The following is a 17,910-nucleotide window of genomic DNA, read 5'->3' as shown; positions in this document are numbered from 1 at the left end:
AACTTGAGTAAAGAAAAGTAGAAGTTATTAAAGAAATAAAATGTATGGTAAAACTGTAAAAGTATAAAGAATCGTACCACGTTTACATTTAAATTTCTTTTATAACATTAAAAATTAAACATCAACTCAGAAAAAGTTTATAGTGTAATTGATTTATACAACAAATTTTAAATTTTTTATAAGTGACATATTAAACCCTTTGCTATCAATAACAAGGTAAATAGAAAGTGTGTTAAAATATTAGATTAAAATTTAATAAGTGTATTTTGTACTTAGGATTTCAAACACTCTCGAGGAGGCTTCCAGGAATACAAGTGGTCAAACCACATGTACATTCCACAACCCTCGAGAGATATAACATGAGTTATAACCTGTGGGAACACTCCAAAATTTTTGATAACCATCATCGTACTTTCCATCACAAGCTATTACATAACGATTTCGCACATGGTTTTGAGACGAGTGTGTGGGAGGGATAAGGGGCAGCAGCATTTTCATATAGCTGCTTGAAAAAGGCAACAAGGTAATGTTTAGTAAAGAATATTGTGTATTTTATTTCTTGTGTTTATTTGATAACCATCATCGTACTTTCCATCACAAGCTATTACATAACGATTTCGCACATGGTTTTGAGACGAGTGTGTGGGAGGGATAAGGGGCAGCAGCATTTTCATATAGCTGCTTGAAAAAGGCAACAAGGTAATGTTTAGTAAAGAATATTGTGTATTTTATTTCTTGTGTTTATTCAAGGGCAATCAAACGCACATATTTTTTTTGTAATTCGGTACATATGCGGAACAAAGAACCTCGCCCACAACTCCCGAACTGGCTAGTCTGCAAGACGTGCGTGAAGTTCCAATTATTTTTTTTGTAATTCGGTACATATGCGGAACAAAGAACCTCGCCCACAACTCCCGAACTGGCTAGTCTGCAAGACGTGCGTGAAGTACAAATCTTTTTGAACACTTTTTCTATTCCGTAGAACCTCGTTCTATTTAAGTATATTTAGGAAACAGAAACTTGTTATACCAGTCGAACAAATAGTCAATTACAGTCTGTAACAGCTGCTTGCAACATATATCATGTTTATAAAGATTTCCAGTGCTCGAACTTATCAACAACGTTGATAACACGATTTTATTAACATTGTTTATAAGTATAACTGTTACAGCTGCTAACATTAACATTAAAGCTGCTCTAGGAATAGAACATTATAGTTTTTTCCGTTAGATAATTCATGAAACTACTGGAAGATGGCACTGTGTATGTAAATAGTAACAGCAAGTTGCAGATTAGTGAGTATATCGTTAGACTTGTGTTAGAGAGTTACTATTTAAATTGTTGTGTTAATTTAAATAAATAAAGATTTTAAACTACTGATCGCTTTAATTAGCAATTGAAAGAATTCGGTTTATTTAAAGTAAATAAACCACTGTTTTTTAAAGGTAAAAACGTAACAATATTATTTTTGTAGATAGATTATGTTATGATAATGGGTTAATGTTTACAATCATTTATAACTCTGTTATTAACACGTTGACGTAAATGACGTCTATAGACGTCGTGTCCGAGTGCAAATATATGCAAACGACGTCTATAACCGTTATAAATATTTAAAGTTATAAAACAATATTTTAATTATAAATCTGTGTGATTTAGCTTTCTACCAATTCCTTCAATACTATTTTAAAAGGAAAATATTACAGTTATATTATTTCATTTATTTTTAGATTTATGATTTTGTTGCTATAAGAGTACTTGTAGATTTTAATGACGTGCATAGACGTCAATAATTTATTTATTATTTTTAGCCTCTCTTTGAGTCTGACTTACTTTTGGACAATGTAAATGTTTGTTTATGGTTTTGTTGATAATTCTAACTGTATTTTTTTAAATATCAGTGAAGGTTTTAGTTATTACCTATTTGTGACGATATACATATTTGGGCATTGATAGATGCGATCGAATTATCTCGTATTATTCTTCTCCAAAAAAGAGTATCCGTTGGTAATAATTTTTCACATTTTAGACTTATGTGTTTGAAATTCGTATTACTTGTATAAAAAATTTCATAAAAATGTAAAGTTCCTTGAGTTTAGGGAATCTCTTGTAAAATCCCTTATAAGATTACCAAAACATATTTTAGATGGTAACCAGCTGATGTGTCATATGGCAGACCACAAAGGACATCCAACACATCTTTTTTAAAATTATCTGAACAACATTACATTGAGAAGATTCTGACACCAGAAAACTATAAAAGAACTAACACATTTTGCCGTTGCAGGAACTGCACAAAAAACAAATTCCGAAAAGAGACAAAATACAGGTGTAAAACATGTCCTGAAAAACCAGCTTTATGTCCCGAAAGCTTTGAGCCGTATCACTTACTTTATTGTTAGTAAACACATATCTGTATAAAATATACATAAATACTATCATAATCATATTAAACTTGTTAGTTTATTAAATTTAAATATGAATAGAAAGATATAGAACTGAACTTTTTATTTTTTATGTAAAGATGAAATAACTTTAATTAAAATTAATAAAAATCATGAATTTTTTCAGTTATTTCAAAAAAATATTTTTGAATACCAGGACGTCTAAAGCCGTAATTTGTATATCAGAGAAATGGTTATTATGAAAAACAAATGACGGCTATAGACGTCTAACTTTTTTTATAAAAAAATTTTAGAAAATGCAAAATTTTATCATAAAATTATGAAATCTTCATCTAACACCTTTAAAATTAAATAATAACCAAAAAAAGTTAAGTGTGTTTTTGGGTGGATTCGTCAATTTTGAGGTGAGCGTCAACGTGTTAAATGAACTAAACATAGCTTAAGTGTTATAGCATTTTCCAACACTATACATTAAGTTTAGTACATAAAATACATACTTCAATTATATGATACACACACATAAAGGATCATTAATAAAGAGACATTGAAATTAACACATGGTGTCAGGTTTTAAAGGTTAGAAACCCTCGTGTTTAATATTGATTAAAAATCAATTAAACAAAAAAAAATATATAAGTCAGTGTTTTTATAATGACAAATGAGGCAGATAAAAAAGCTGCAGAAATAAATGAAAAAATGTCAATAGTTACATCAATATCGCCGCTGAACATCAATGCTCCAAATTTAAGCATAGAGTGGAAAAATTGGAGCCAGAATTTCAAGATATTTATGAGAGCATCAGCACTGGATACACAGCCGGACGCACGCAAAGTAGCGTTGCTGTTACATCATTTAGGACCATCAATCATGCAAATTGTAAGTTCTTTTAATGTGGATATAGACGTTATATTGTACAGTGCGTTGTGGGACAAGTTGGACACCTATTTTGTTCCAAAGAAAAACACTGCCATGGAGCGCCACATGTTTTTCACAAGAAAACAGTTGCTTGGAGAAACCATCTTGCAATATGCCACACAATTGCAAAATATGAGCATGACATGCGAATTTGAGTCACTGCGAGAAGGCTTAGTCAAAGATATTTTTATCTGTGGCTTATCACAAAATTATCTTAAAATAAAAGAAAAATTGTTGACCGATGGAAATATTAACTTGGAAAAAGCTCTTCAAATTGCACAGAGCATGGAAGCTGCCAGAGAAAATGCTACTGCGATAGAGCAAGTATCTAATACCAACAACAATAATGCAAAAGTTTGCGCATTAAAAAAATACAACAATAAATCTTCCAAATACAAAAAATCTAACAACAAGATTCAACAACAACAAAAATGTGGAAAATGTGGACAAATACATCAAAATAAATGTCCAGCTGAAGGAATGAAGTGCCATTTGTGCGGCAAGATCAATCACTTTGCTAAAATGTGCTTTAGCAAAAATCACCACCACCACTACAACAACAAAAAGAACAACAAATATGTAAAGGCCGTTGAAAATAATGAGGAGGAAGAAAATCTTTTTATTGGTACTGTTAGAAACATCACAGGCGCTACACCTCGTGATTGGAATGTTGAAGCCGAAATTAACAAGAAGATGGTGATGTTCCAGGTTGACACCGGGGCGCAAGCCAATCTGCTATCGGAGAGAACATTAAGTATTTTGAAAATTAACAAAATTAATAATAATAGTTGTAATAATATACTAACCTTTAGTGGAGAAAAACTTCCAGTTATAGGAAAAGTTGATTTAAATATTAATTGTAACGAAACAAATTGTTTAACAACTTTTTACATATTGAATATGGAATGTAGAAACGTAATTGGTTTAGATTTAGCTATATAATTAAATTTAATCAAAACGGTTAATGCTATAAATATAGAAGAGGTTTTTGAAAAGTACGACGAAGTTTTTAATGGTCTTGGTAAATTGAAAAAAGAATGTAGTTTAAAAATAATAGAAAATAGAGAACCTATAGTGGAAGCACCTCGCCGAGTCCCATTGGGTCTTTTAGAGCCTTTAAAAAGGGAATTAACTAGAATGGAAGAATTAAAAGTTATTGTGAAAGAAAATGAACCTACTGAATGGGTAAATTCCATAGTTTTGGTAACTAAGCCCAATGGTAGTCTACGTCTGTGCCTTGATCCAAGGAACTTGAATAAAGTTATAGTTAGACCGAGGTTCAGTTTTCCTAATATTGATGAGTGTAGGTCTCGATTAACAGACTCAAAAATTTTTAGTAGCCTTGATGCTAATTCAGGATTTTGGATGATTCCATTAGATGAAGCATCATCAAAGCTGTGTACTTTTAATACCCATATGGGTCGATATAGGTTTTTGCGTTTACCATTCGGCATTAACGCTGCCCCAGAAATATTTCACTCGGAAATGGTGAGATTATTCGGAGATATAGATGGGTTAATCATCTATATGGACGATTTTCTCATTCATGCCGAAAACGTGGAAAAACATAACGAAATATTAGAAAGGGTTTTGGAACGAGCCAAAAATGTTGGTTTGAAATTCAATAAGTCAAAATCGAAAATTTTGAAAACGGAAATAAAGTTTATTGGACACATTTTTAATAGTGATGGTGTTAAACCAGATGTTGACAAAATCAAGGCAATCACAGAGTTGCCAGAACCATCGAATATAGGGGATCTTCAGAGGTTTTTAGGAATGGTTAACTACTTAGGTTCATTTATTCAAAATTTGTCCGCTAAAACTAAAAATTTAAGAGAACTTCTAAAGAAAAATGTTTTGTGGCAGTGGAATACTGAACAAAATAATGAATTTTTAAATTTGAAAAAAGAAATAACTGCTTCGCCAGTTTTAGTATATTTTGATCCTAGGAAACAGGTAAAACTGTCTGTGGACTCGTCAAAATTTGCTGTTGGAGCCACAATTATGCATGACAATAATCCGATTGCATATGCTTCAGCCTCTTTGACTGAATGTCAGTCTAATTATGCTCAAATTGAAAAAGAGCTTTTCGCGATTTTGTTTGGGTGTACTCGTTTTCACCAGTATGTTTATGGTTTACATGTTATAGTAGAAACTGATCATAAGCCGTTGGTAACTTTATTTGAAAGACCACTTTATAAGATTCCAGCTCGCTTGCAAAGATTTATGCTGCGTCTATTAACATACAACATAAAAATAATTTATAAGCCTGGAAAATACTCTATATTGCCGACACTCTTTCCAGAGCTCCACTTAAGGAACATACTCTATTAGATATGAATAAAGAAATTGATTTGCATTGTAACTTCATCATGTCTCAAAATAGTTTATCTGACATTGCGGTCGAGAAAGTAAGAAAGGCCACAGAAATGGATGAAGTTTTTCAAAGTTTAAAGGAATGTATAAAAACTGGATGGTCTACTGATAAGAAAAAAGTAAATCCAATTTTATTACCATATTTTCCTATAAGAAATGAAATATCACAATTAAATGGTATTTTACTAATGAATAATCGAATTCTAATACCTAAAAGTCTTAGAAAGGAAATGTTGTCATACTTGCATGAAGGGTATACAACGCTGTCAAAACTTGGCAAGAGAATCTATTTTCTGGCCAAATATAAATCATGATATAAAAGTAATGGTATTAAATTGTGAAATTTGTAAAAAATATCAAAAATCTAATTCAAAAGAGGAACTGTTACCTCATGAAATTGCAAAAATACCATGGTACAAAATAGGTTGTGATCTCTTTGAATTTAACAAAACTATGTATTTGTTAGTAGTAGATTATTATTCTAAATACGTAGAAATTGATATTTTAAGTTCTGGATATGATAGTAAAAAAGTTATAACTAAACTCAAATCTATTTATGCCAGGCATGGAATACCAGCGATTTTTATTTCCGATAATGGACCCCCTTTCAATTCGAAGGAATTTTCAGATTTTTGTAAAAATTGGGAAATAGAACACATTACTTCAAGACCCTATCTGTCTAGGTCGAATGGCTTAGCAGAGAGTACAGTCAAGAAAATGTTGTGCAAAAGCCTTGAAGATTCGTCTGATCCTTATACGGCTCTATTACAGTATAGAACAACTCGTAAAGGAGATTTCCCAAGTCCGTCAGAATTATTAATGGGTAGAGTACTGAGAACTAAATTACCATGCCTATTAGAAAACTTAAAACAAAAATTAATAAATACAAAAGACATCACCAGGCAAATAGATAATCGAAAGAAAATAATGATGAAAAATTACAACAAAACGACAAAGAATCTAAAACCGGTAGATGTTGGTCAAAAGGTAATGTTTCAAAGAACACCAACATCATCTATATGGTATAAGGGTACTGTAATACAGCATTGCAAAGAACCCAGATCATTTATAATTCAGGACCAAGAAGGTGCAACCTATAGAAGAAATAGACAACATATTAAAAATGAATTTGAAAATGTTAATGAAAATTTAATGAAAATATGTTTAGAAATCTAAATGAAAATGTTAATGAAAATTTAAACAAAAATGTTCATGAAAACTTAAATGAAAATGTTACTGAAAATTTAAATCATAATGTTACTAATAATTTAAATGAAAATGGAAATGAAAATATTGTAAACAAATATGTAACTAAAAGTGACAGAGTTAGCAAACTGCCAATAAGATATCAATAATAAATTAAACAAAGGGAGATGTTATGATAATGGGTTAATGTTTACAATCATTTATAACTCTGTTATTAAATGAACTAAACATAGCTTAAGTGTTATAGCATTTTCCAACACTATACATTAAGTTTAGTACATAAAATACATACTTCAATTATATGATACACACACATAAAGGATCATTAATAAAGAGACATTGAAATTAACACAGATTAATAAAACATAAATTATTTACTAGACGATTGATGACTCTAAAACTGTATATTCCTAGAGGAGAGGAAAATTTATGGTAGAATAATCAAACTAGTCTTTATACCTATTATTGAAAAATAGAGAGCGAACTAATTGTTATATTTTTGCTTTAAATATAAGTCTGTTTTGTAAATATTTGCCAATTATCATAGTCAGAAATAAAGAATACTTTAAGAGAATTAAACTCGACTTTACTTAAGAGTGGACTTTAGGTCTATCATAGACAAGTTAAAGTACACTTCTGACGTTGAAGTCGACTCTAAATATAAAACTAGCTGTTCTTCTTCAAAAAGCTTGCAATTATTCAACAGTTATCAATAAAATTAGTACCAAACTATCCTAAATGTGATATTAATCTTATCTTTTTCATTTTTCCACTACAAACAACTTATTTTCTTTAGTTGTCCCCAAGGCGAATTCATACAAGGTGGTATAAGTTCTACAAATACAACAATTGGTCTTAACAAATGTCAAAAAACAGAAATGAAAAATTAAACAAATATGTATTAAATAATTGTATAGTGAGGGCTTTACTTATTTATGTAAAAAATAAATATTTTGTTAATGCGATAAGAATATGTAGATATTTAAATCAGATATCGAAAAAAAACTCGTCCATATACCAAAAAACTCAAATTGTGATTTATATTTTTGTGATAAAAATAAATCACTCAAAATAACAGTTATAAACTGATTTTTATTTAAATGGTTTGGTATGAAATTTATTCGCTTTTGTTGTTCTTTAATGGTTTGGTGTGAGATAAACAATTCATTTGTTGTTGTTTTTAATAACTGTTACTTTCTCTTTTATTTACATACAATAACATATTATTAGTAATTTTTAACAAATTATGGAAATAATCACCCTTATCGTGGTAAATGTCATACGCCTACGACAGTTTCGTACTAGATTAAAGAAACAGTTTGCATTTTATCTTTAATCTAGTACGAAACAGTCGTAGGCGTAAGACGTTTACGCCAACCACGATAAGGGTGAATATCATAAGTAGAGTTGGGTTGTTCATGAACGAACAAGTTCAATTGAATAATTCAGTCAAATGACCAATGTGAAGTTGTTCAATCATCTTGTTCTTTATTGTTCTTTTTATTCACTTTATTCCTTTTGGTATCTGTCATTACTGTATATGTTTGAAACTTATTGTCATAATTACATACAATATTGCATACCAAATACATATATACCAATACATTGTATTAGTTAATGTAAACTAAGTATGTAAATAGATAATAAGAAAGAATAAATAAAAGTCAGTCATAAGAAAGCAACCGACCGATTAACATCTAGTTATAACAGTTTTTGGCGACGAGGATGTTTTAAATTCACGTGTAAAATTTTTTTTAGAAAAACTTTGTACAGTATAAGAATTTGAAAAAAAAAAAATGCAAAACGAGAATAATTCAGTCCATGTGAAGGAAATGGTTTCCTTTTTTAGTTTTGAGCCGTTCCATGCTACAAAGACAACTTGGTCACGTTGGGTAAAACGCTTTAAAACAGCACTAGAACTTTATGAGTGTCAATCTACAAAATACCAGCGGTTACTGCTACATTTCGTGGGAACAGAAACTTATAATATATTGTGTGATAAAGTGCTTCCTAAAACTCCGGAAGACATGCTGTTCGGCGAAATTTTTTCAATATTGGAGGAGCATTATGACCCTAAACCTAACGAGTTGTTAGAAAATTTTCGTTTCAATTTGCGTAAGCAAAAGTCTGAAGAAACTTGTGCTGAATTTGCGGTGGCGCTTCGTAGACTCGCAGTTGGGTGTAATTTTGGTGCACATTTGGATGTGGCATTGAGGAACCAATTTGTGTTTGGGCTCCTGGACAAAAAAATACAGCACCGATTGTTAGAAAGAAAATCATTGAAAGTGGAGGAGGCGATAAGCATGGCAACAGCCTACGAATTAGCAGAAAAAGGAGGTGAGGAGTTACAGCAGAAAAGTGCGGAGAGAGTAACGGTCAACAGAATGTTCGAGAAAAATAGAAGAGACCCAAAGAAAAAGAATGTCAATGAAACGAACAAAAGTAATCAAAAATGTTTCCGATGTGGCAACACTACACATTTGGCAGATCAATGTCAATATAAAGAGGCCAAATGTCATTTCTGTAATAAAAAAGGTCATCTTCGTAAAATGTGTTTTAAAAAAAAAAAACAATTACATCAAATTGAAGAAAAAAGTAGTACAGTGGAAGATCCCTTAAAAATAGAAGAAAGTGCTGAAGTAGCTAAAACTCGTACAAAGTTGTTATACGATTTTTTAATTGATGGTAAAAATATTGTCTTTGAAATAGACACAGGATCGCCAGTGTCAATAATTAATGTTGATGACGCAAAAAAGTTAATGCCTAAATCAAAACTTTATGAACCAGAAATGGAATTAATAAGTTATTGTGGTACGCCTATAAAATGTGTCGGGTACGTCAATGCAAATGTAAAAGAATGGTGATGTCCGTATATGCGGTGATTATAAGATAACACTAAATCCCGTACTGCTCATTGATGAACACCCCCTGCCAACAATTGATGAGTTGTTCAGCAAAATGGCTTGTGGTGATAAATTTACTAAAATTAACCTGTCGAAGGCATATCTACAATTGGAGGTACATCCTAGTGACCAACATTTGCTAACCCTGAGCACCCATAAAGGTTTGTATCAACCTACTCGTTTAATGTTTGGTGTGGCTAGTGCGCCCGCTAAGTGGCAACGTTTAATGGACCAACTACTATGCGACATACCGGGAGTTTCAGTCTTTTTAGATGATATAAAAATAACAGCGTCCGATGATGCCAGTCACATGCAACGAATTAATGAGGTTTTGGAGCGACTTGAGAAATATAACATGAGAGTAAATTTAGAAAAGTCGGAGTTTATGAAGGACTCGATAACATACTGCGGATATGTAATAAACAAACATGGTATCCAACGTATGCAAACCAAAATTGATGCAATTCAAAAAATGAAAGCACCCGAATGTAAAGATGATGTGAGAGCGTTCATGGGACTTATAAATTATTATGGTCGTTTCGTTAAAAATTTAAGCGATATAGTTTATCCATTGAACCGCTTATTACAAAATGATGTGCCATTTATATTTGACAAAAAGTGTGTCAACGCGTTTAATGAAATAAAAAAGCAAATGCAGTCGGATACAATCCTCGCACATTATGACCCTAAAAGACCCGTGGTCAGAGACCTGCGCCGAGCATTTAAGCCGCCGCCGCCGATTAAATTGCTCGGCGCAGGTCTCTGACCACGGGTCTTTTAGGGTCATAATGTGCGAGGATTGTATCCGACTGCATTTGCTTTTTTCATCGGCGGCGGCTCAAAATCGGCGGCCAGCCGGCTGAAAATACCAAACATGACTATTTGATTCATTTACGACAAATTTTAACTAAAATGTTAATTTTGTCATATGTACATGTAAATAATAGTTGCAAATCTATTAAAATGTCTTTAATATAAGTTTTCCAAATAAACAATTTAGACAAAAGTTATAAAGAATAATAAAATAAGACATTTTATTTAAAAAAATCATATTTTATTAAAAATGTTTTTTTATTATTGTGTTTAACAAAAAAAAAAATAACATAAAACAATAACTTTTCAAAATTAATAATATTCAACAAGATAGATATAGTTATACAAAACAATATAAAATGTATTTCAGTTTAAATGAAGAAAATAAATATAGACACAAAAAAGTATGAATTGAATTCAAAATATTTTGAAATAAATTTGAATTTTCATATAAAATAAATTAATTTAAATTTTTATGTTGTTAAAGGTATTTATAGACGGCAATACTGAGTATTAACACTTTTCAAATTTAAAATATTATTGAAATCATTCGGTATTTCAAAAAAACATTTATTGTTTACACGATAGTATTACAAATATTTTATTTATTTGTTGATTGATATTTTTCTGCAAACTTTATTTTTATTTTATATTTTCTTGACATTTTTGTTTGCCTTATTTGTATTTATAAATACACACCCGATACATAAGAAAATAAAAAGTTTTTGAAAAAAATCATTTGTATTTTATGAAAATCTAATACAAATTTTGTTTAGACCATGGCAGAACAAGCAAGGTACAATTATTAGAAAGTATGTTATCAATTATACATTCCCTATAACGTCAAACAAAATAAAATTAGAATAAAACAAAAGGAAATGTCTAAAACAAAAATAAATTTATTTGTGGTTTTTTAAACAAATTTTACTTTTTTTCGTGAAATATTTAATTGAAATTAAAATTTTTCCAAATAAATGTGTGTTGGTTTTAATATAACGTGCAAAATATCGCGAAAACAAAATAAAATGTGATGAGAGTAAATGCTTTATTTGACGTTGTAGGGGTAAATATTGAAAACTCTCCCTAATAATTGTACCTGGTTAATTCTGCCATGGTTTAGACGATGAAATTGTATTATGATATTTGAGTTTTTGACAAATATTAATACTCAGTATTGCCGTCTATAAATACATTAATTGAGATCAATGAATCCAGTTCATTTTATTTATGCTGAATCTATTTTCTAAGTAACAAAATGTATTAGTATACAACAAGGCAGATTCTTGGATATTAAAAAAAGGTCAAAATGTATTAGAAATAAATAAATATAAATATAAAAGTAAATAAATGAGAAAATTTTATATATCATAATACATATTATTATATTATAATTACGTAAATCGAGAGCATTTACAACAGTGATGGGATTTAAACATTTAGTGGATGTATAAATTGTGCCAAAATGGATTCAATAGTGCCAAAACTACTTTTCACAAAATAAACCGAATTTGGATCCCTTTTGACACAATTTTTTATACAATTTGTTAAAAAGTAGTATAAAGTAGAAAACATACAAAAATTGGATCATTCCAGTGATAAGGAAGATTAAAGAGACTTGAAAATATATTATTAAATTTTTTTTATTTTTTGTCTAAATAAACGTTTTAGATTGTTTCCAATATATTTTCTTCTTTTTCTTGATTTTCTGACGTTATGTATGGCTATATTAAACTATAACAAAAAAAAATCAAAGTTAATCCACGTTAGATTATTTTTAGATAAACAAATCTGATTACTAGGGGGCGGATTTATATGCAAATACATGTTTTTTCTCGAACGTCCAAATACAATGTAGACTAATTATCTATCCGAATCGCACATTTTACTGCAAAATGGCATCGATTTGTTAGTGCATATTTTTGCATATTTTATTGATAATGCATATTTTGTTATATTTTACTTCAAAATGCATATTTATATGCATATTATGCCAATTTTTAATAAAAATATAATTTTTTGTCGTTAATGGGTAATACATTGTTTCGACAAACATTTTTTTGTCGAATTTGTTATAGAAATAGCAGTAAATTTTATCGACTAACTTCTTTTGACATCGAGAAACTGGCATTAAGTTCTTCATTTCTCTATCAGTAATTGAAATTTATTATTTCAAAACATTTTTCTTCAAAAAAGTTTAATTTTAGTATCAAAAATTCATTAAATGTGTCGAAAACATTCATATTTGTTTTCATTGCACATTCGATTTATAAGAGATTTCGTTATCGAAAGATTTTGTAACTTCACCTACACAGTAACCGCTCCTGACAGTCATTTCCAAGTAGTTCTACGATACTGTCGTAAACTAGTAATTTTGGATAACTGAGAGACAAATGCACTACACAATTAACGTTTAAAGTCCCTACACTATAGATTACATAACATGGCTTTACCAAGATATTACAATTAATATAAATATCCATCGTTTTTTAGATGAAAAGTTATGTTAAAAATAGTTCTAGAACTTTAATTGTTTAATTCCTAGTATAATTTAAAGAGTTCTAACTGCTGGCAACAGTGTTGTGTATTTTTAAGACATTTCGAAATCCATACTTAATTATTTTATGTTTCTGCACAAAAATATAAGTGCATATTTTTTTTAATTTTTAGGTCATATTTTTATTTTTTTTAAGCATTTTTTAGGCGCATATTTTCCAATAATAAATGCATGAAAATCCGCCCCCTACTGATTACTATTTGGCATTTGATCTTCATGTCAAAACCCCGCCCTAATTGGAAAAATTTCCATTTTAAGTGAATTCCACTCAAATCGTCTTAAAATTAATTAGGTAATAACAACAAACTTTAACCAAAATTATGAATTCAAAAAGTACAACCTTTTTTGTATATTTTATGACAATCGGAGATTTTTACAGAATATCTAACATGTCTAACTATACAAAGCTTCGTTATTTTTAAAGTAAGAAACAAGTTGATCATTTTTAATATCCATTTCCGAAATTATTACTTAAAACTATTTGTATTTATATATGTACTATCAAGTGAGCCATTGTGACACTCAAAACGTAATAGTGCCAAAAATGGCACAATTGTGCCACAAATCCCATCACTGATTTACATTTTATTGTTTCAGTAGTAATTGTTACAATAAACGAAATGTTTCCAATAGGTTATATTCACTATGAATAATTTTGTGGATATAACAATAATCTTTTTTCATAAAAAATAATAAAAATTTAAATTAGAAGCAATATTTTTTTTTGGTATAAAACAAAAAATTATGCACGGCGGCTGCATTTAAGCCGACTGCACGCCGAAAATTGTTCGGCGGCGGCGGGTGTTGAATATCTTCGGCGGCTCAGCTCAGCCGGCTTGCAGCCGACACGGCGCAGGTCTCTGCCCGTGGTACTAGCGGTTGATGCTAGCCCTATAGGTGTAGGAGCTGTTTTGAGTCATATCTATGATGATGGTTCCGAGAGGCCGATACAGTTTTCATCGCAAACTCTTAACAAAACACAGCAACGCTACTCCCAAATTGATAAAGAGGCCTATGCAGTCATTTTTGGTATCCGTAAGTTCTATCAATATTTATACGGTAGAAGTTTTACTCTCGTTACAGATAATCGGGCTATATCCCAAATATTTGCTCCAAATAAGGCATTATCAACTTTGTCGTCCACACGTATGCAACACTATGCTTTATTTTTAGAACAGTTTGATTATACAATAAAATGTAAAAGGTCTAAGGAAAATGCAAACGCAGATGCATTGTCACGATTACCTAATGCTGAAACGTACTCATTCACAGAAGAGGTTTACGCAATCGAAGAAGAAATAATCGAAAATTTACCAATAACAGCGCATAACCTGAAGGCAGAAACTAAGTCCGACCAAGAAATCAAAACGTTAGTCGAGTGTGTAAAGTATGGTCGAGAATGTGATAGTAAAAATAGATTTGGTATCTCGCAAAATTAATTCACCCTACACGATGGTTGTTTACTAAGAGGTATGCGTGTTTATATAACAAAGGCTTTGCGAGAAAATGTCCTGGAAGAACTACATACAGCACATTTTGGTATTTCACGAATGAAAAGTCTCGCAAGAGCATATGTATGGTGGAATAATATGGATAAAGACATAGAAAACGTAGTAAACAATTGTTTTGCCTGTCAATCAACACGACCTGACCCAAACAAAGTTTTGCCAATACGTGGATGGGGAACTCCAAGCAAACCATTTGAAAGAATCCACGTAGATTATGCCGGTCCGGTTATGGGAAAATATTTATTTGTTTTAGTCGATGCTTACAGCAAGTGGCCTGAAGTACACATAGTTTCTAATATGACCACAGACACTACTATTCAAAAATGCCGGGAAATATTTGCAACATTTGGTATACCAAAGATCTTTGTCAGTGATCATGGAAGACAGTTTGATTCTGCTGAATTTCAACATTTTCTCAAAGCAAATGGAATTTTGCATAAACAAGGAGCTCCGTATCATCCTGCTACTAACGGCCAAGCCGAGCGTTATGTACAAACTATAAAAAACAAATTGCTAGCGGCAAGATGTACTCCAAGCACCCTACATTTGGAATTAAGTAAAATTTTATTAGCCTATAGACGTTCAATTCATCCAGCAACAGAAAAATCTCCTGCAATGGCGATGTTTGGTCGCCAGATTAACTCTCGTTTAGATCTACTGTTACCCCAAAACTCTAATTCCAGTTATATGCCAACTACAAAAACATTTTTCGTGGGTGAAAAAGTGGCTGTACGTGATTATTTACACAAACAAAAGTGGTGTTTTGGTGTAATAGATGCACAGTTAGGCGAATTACACTATAATGTGAAACTAGATGATGGTAGAATATGGAAAAGGCATGTAGACCAGATGCGTAAAGTCGGCGAAAAGATGGTCGAACCGTCTGTCAAAGAACGTGGAAACAAGGTGGAAAATGCAACAAATGTTCAACGTTGTCCTTTGGTGGACATTAATCATCCGCATCAAAACTGCAACGCACCACGAGTAAGACGACAGTCAGCAGAAATTACTACAACACCAACTCCAGAGGTAATTGAAATGGAACCCAATATACCAACCGTTATAGAGGAAGCGGACGAATGCAATCCTGCAACTTCTAAAGATTTAGAGGTAGAGCCGAATTTACGTCGTTCAAATAGAATACGAAAAAAACCTTTGAAATTGTTAAATTAAATCATAATTTTATTAAATAATGGATCTCAATATATTTTATATTTGATTATGATATATCTCGTACCCCAATAATTAAATTGAATTGTATTAAAAATAAATGAACTATGTATATTAACAAAAGTAGAGGGGAGAGAAATGTCATAATTACATACAATATTGCATACCAAATACATATATAAACTAAGTATGTAAATAGATAATAAGAAAGAATAAATAAAAGTCAGTCATAAGAAAGCAACCGACCGATTAACATCTAGTTATAACACTTATATTTTGAAAATGCTTTTAAATGGGATTTATGTTGTTTGAATTTTATATAATTCCTTCATCTTTTCTTTATTATTAAAATCAAATTCTTTTTCCAAAAGCAGAAGTGACCTTTCGTTTTGTTCACTGGAAAAATATTAGGAGAGCAATTGTTCATTCACGTAGTTCAAAAAAAATTACTCAAAATAATCACACTTACGAATGTGGTTTTTTCTCCGTATACATTCTCACCACTTAGGTTTCTGACAACTGAGTTAGGTCTTTGACAGGAGAGTTTCCGCTCTATGACTAAAGCTTTATATTCCGTAGAACAAAAACATAGAAATTTAATCAAAATTATTTTTTTTCACACATGTATTATACATTAACAAAATACTTAGCAATACATTCTCACGAATTAGATTTTTAGCTCTCAATTGCCTATATACATAGTTGTCATCTATGTTAAATTATTCAATAAAACAATTATTTCAACACTAATATTTTTGATTTTCATTTAGATGGATGGCATTTCTTGTGCGGAGGCAACTATGGTTCCATCTCATATATTGGAACGTTTTGAATTACTAGAAGATGAAAACGCAAAATTAAAAAAAACAATTTCAAGTCTAAATGACCTCTGCTTGGACTCCCAAAAACGTATTTCTGCATTGGAAACATTAATAAAACGTGATCCTGTAGCAGAAGTTGCAGTGGAAGATGATGATGGAGTTGACTTATTTGCATCAGATAGTGATGAAGAGTCGGAAGAAGCTGCTCGAGTAAGAGAAGAACGCCTGGCTGCATACGCTGCAAAAAAGTCGAAAAAACCAACTTTAATAGCTAAATCCAGTTTGGTGCTTGATGTAAAACCTTGGGACGATGAAACAGATTTAAAAGAAATGGAAAATTTAATTAGAAAAATTTCATCAGATGGATTATTGTGGGGAGCATCTAAGTTAGTTCCTGTAGCTTTTGGAATAAACAAAGTGAGCATAAGTTGCGTTGTAGAAGATGATAAAGTTTCAATTGATTGGCTGACAGAAGAAATTGAGAAAAATGAAGAATTTGTTCAAAGTGTTGATGTTGCTGCTTTTAATAAAATTTAAAAAAAAAAACAATTTATATATTCTTATCAAATAAAAATAATAAAAGAAAAGTCTTTACGATTTAATCGAAAATTAGTTTTGAAATATTTAACTCTATTTTGTATGTGACAACACAATGTCACGGATGGTGCCAAAATGGTATTTGTGTAGTCGTTATAGATAATGTTTGGTAAATGTTGACAGCAATGTTGAGTTTAAACGTGTCTTTTCTGTCGACACGATATTTAGGTTAGGTTTCCAGGCAGCCACAAAATGTTACCTGAAAGTATAAAAAAACAAAGAAGACGGACAGATAGAAGTGAAAAGAGAGAAGGAGAAGATTGAAAAAGTTAAGAAGGAAATGTCAGAGGAAAGAGAACGGGAGGAGATTTTTTTTTAAAAAAAGTTGCGTGCCAATGAGTCGGAGGTTAATTGGGTTACTCTAAAGAGATCCCCATGTCTGGTCTTTTTAACCAATTACTTCTCCTTATGTTAATGTTTGGTAAATGTTGACAGCAATGTTGAGTTTAAACGTGTCTTTTCTGTCGACACGATATTTAGGTTAGGTTTCGAGGCAGCCACGAAATGTTACCTGAAAGTAGAAAAAAAACAAAGAAGACGGACAGATAGAAGTGAAAAGAGAGAAGGAGAAGATGAAAAAGTTAAGAAGGAAATGTCAGAGGAAAGAGAACGGGAGGAGATTTTTTTTTAAAAAAAGTTGCG

At 31.0% G+C, this 17,910-nt stretch overlaps 1 protein-coding gene across 3 annotated transcripts in view; it reads left to right on the top strand.

Annotated features, from left to right (window-relative positions):
• Window positions 1-17,280, top strand: part of eEF1delta (elongation factor 1-delta) — a 117,484-nt gene extending 100,204 nt beyond the window's left edge. For all 3 annotated transcript variants that reach the window (XM_065500604.1, XM_065500606.1, XM_065500605.1), the window contains one exon: window positions 16,621-17,280. In XM_065500604.1, coding sequence (XP_065356676.1) covers window positions 16,621-17,208 — 588 coding nt within the window. In that variant the 3' untranslated portion in view covers window positions 17,209-17,280. The remainder of the gene's footprint in view (window positions 1-16,620) is intronic.
• The last annotated feature ends 630 nt before the right edge of the window (window positions 17,281-17,910 follow it).

This window comes from Calliphora vicina, chromosome 2 (assembly GCF_958450345.1).
Source record: "Calliphora vicina chromosome 2, idCalVici1.1, whole genome shotgun sequence".
NCBI lineage: Eukaryota > Metazoa > Arthropoda > Insecta > Diptera > Calliphoridae > Calliphora > Calliphora vicina.
This window is presented reverse-complemented; position numbering and strand designations above follow the sequence as displayed.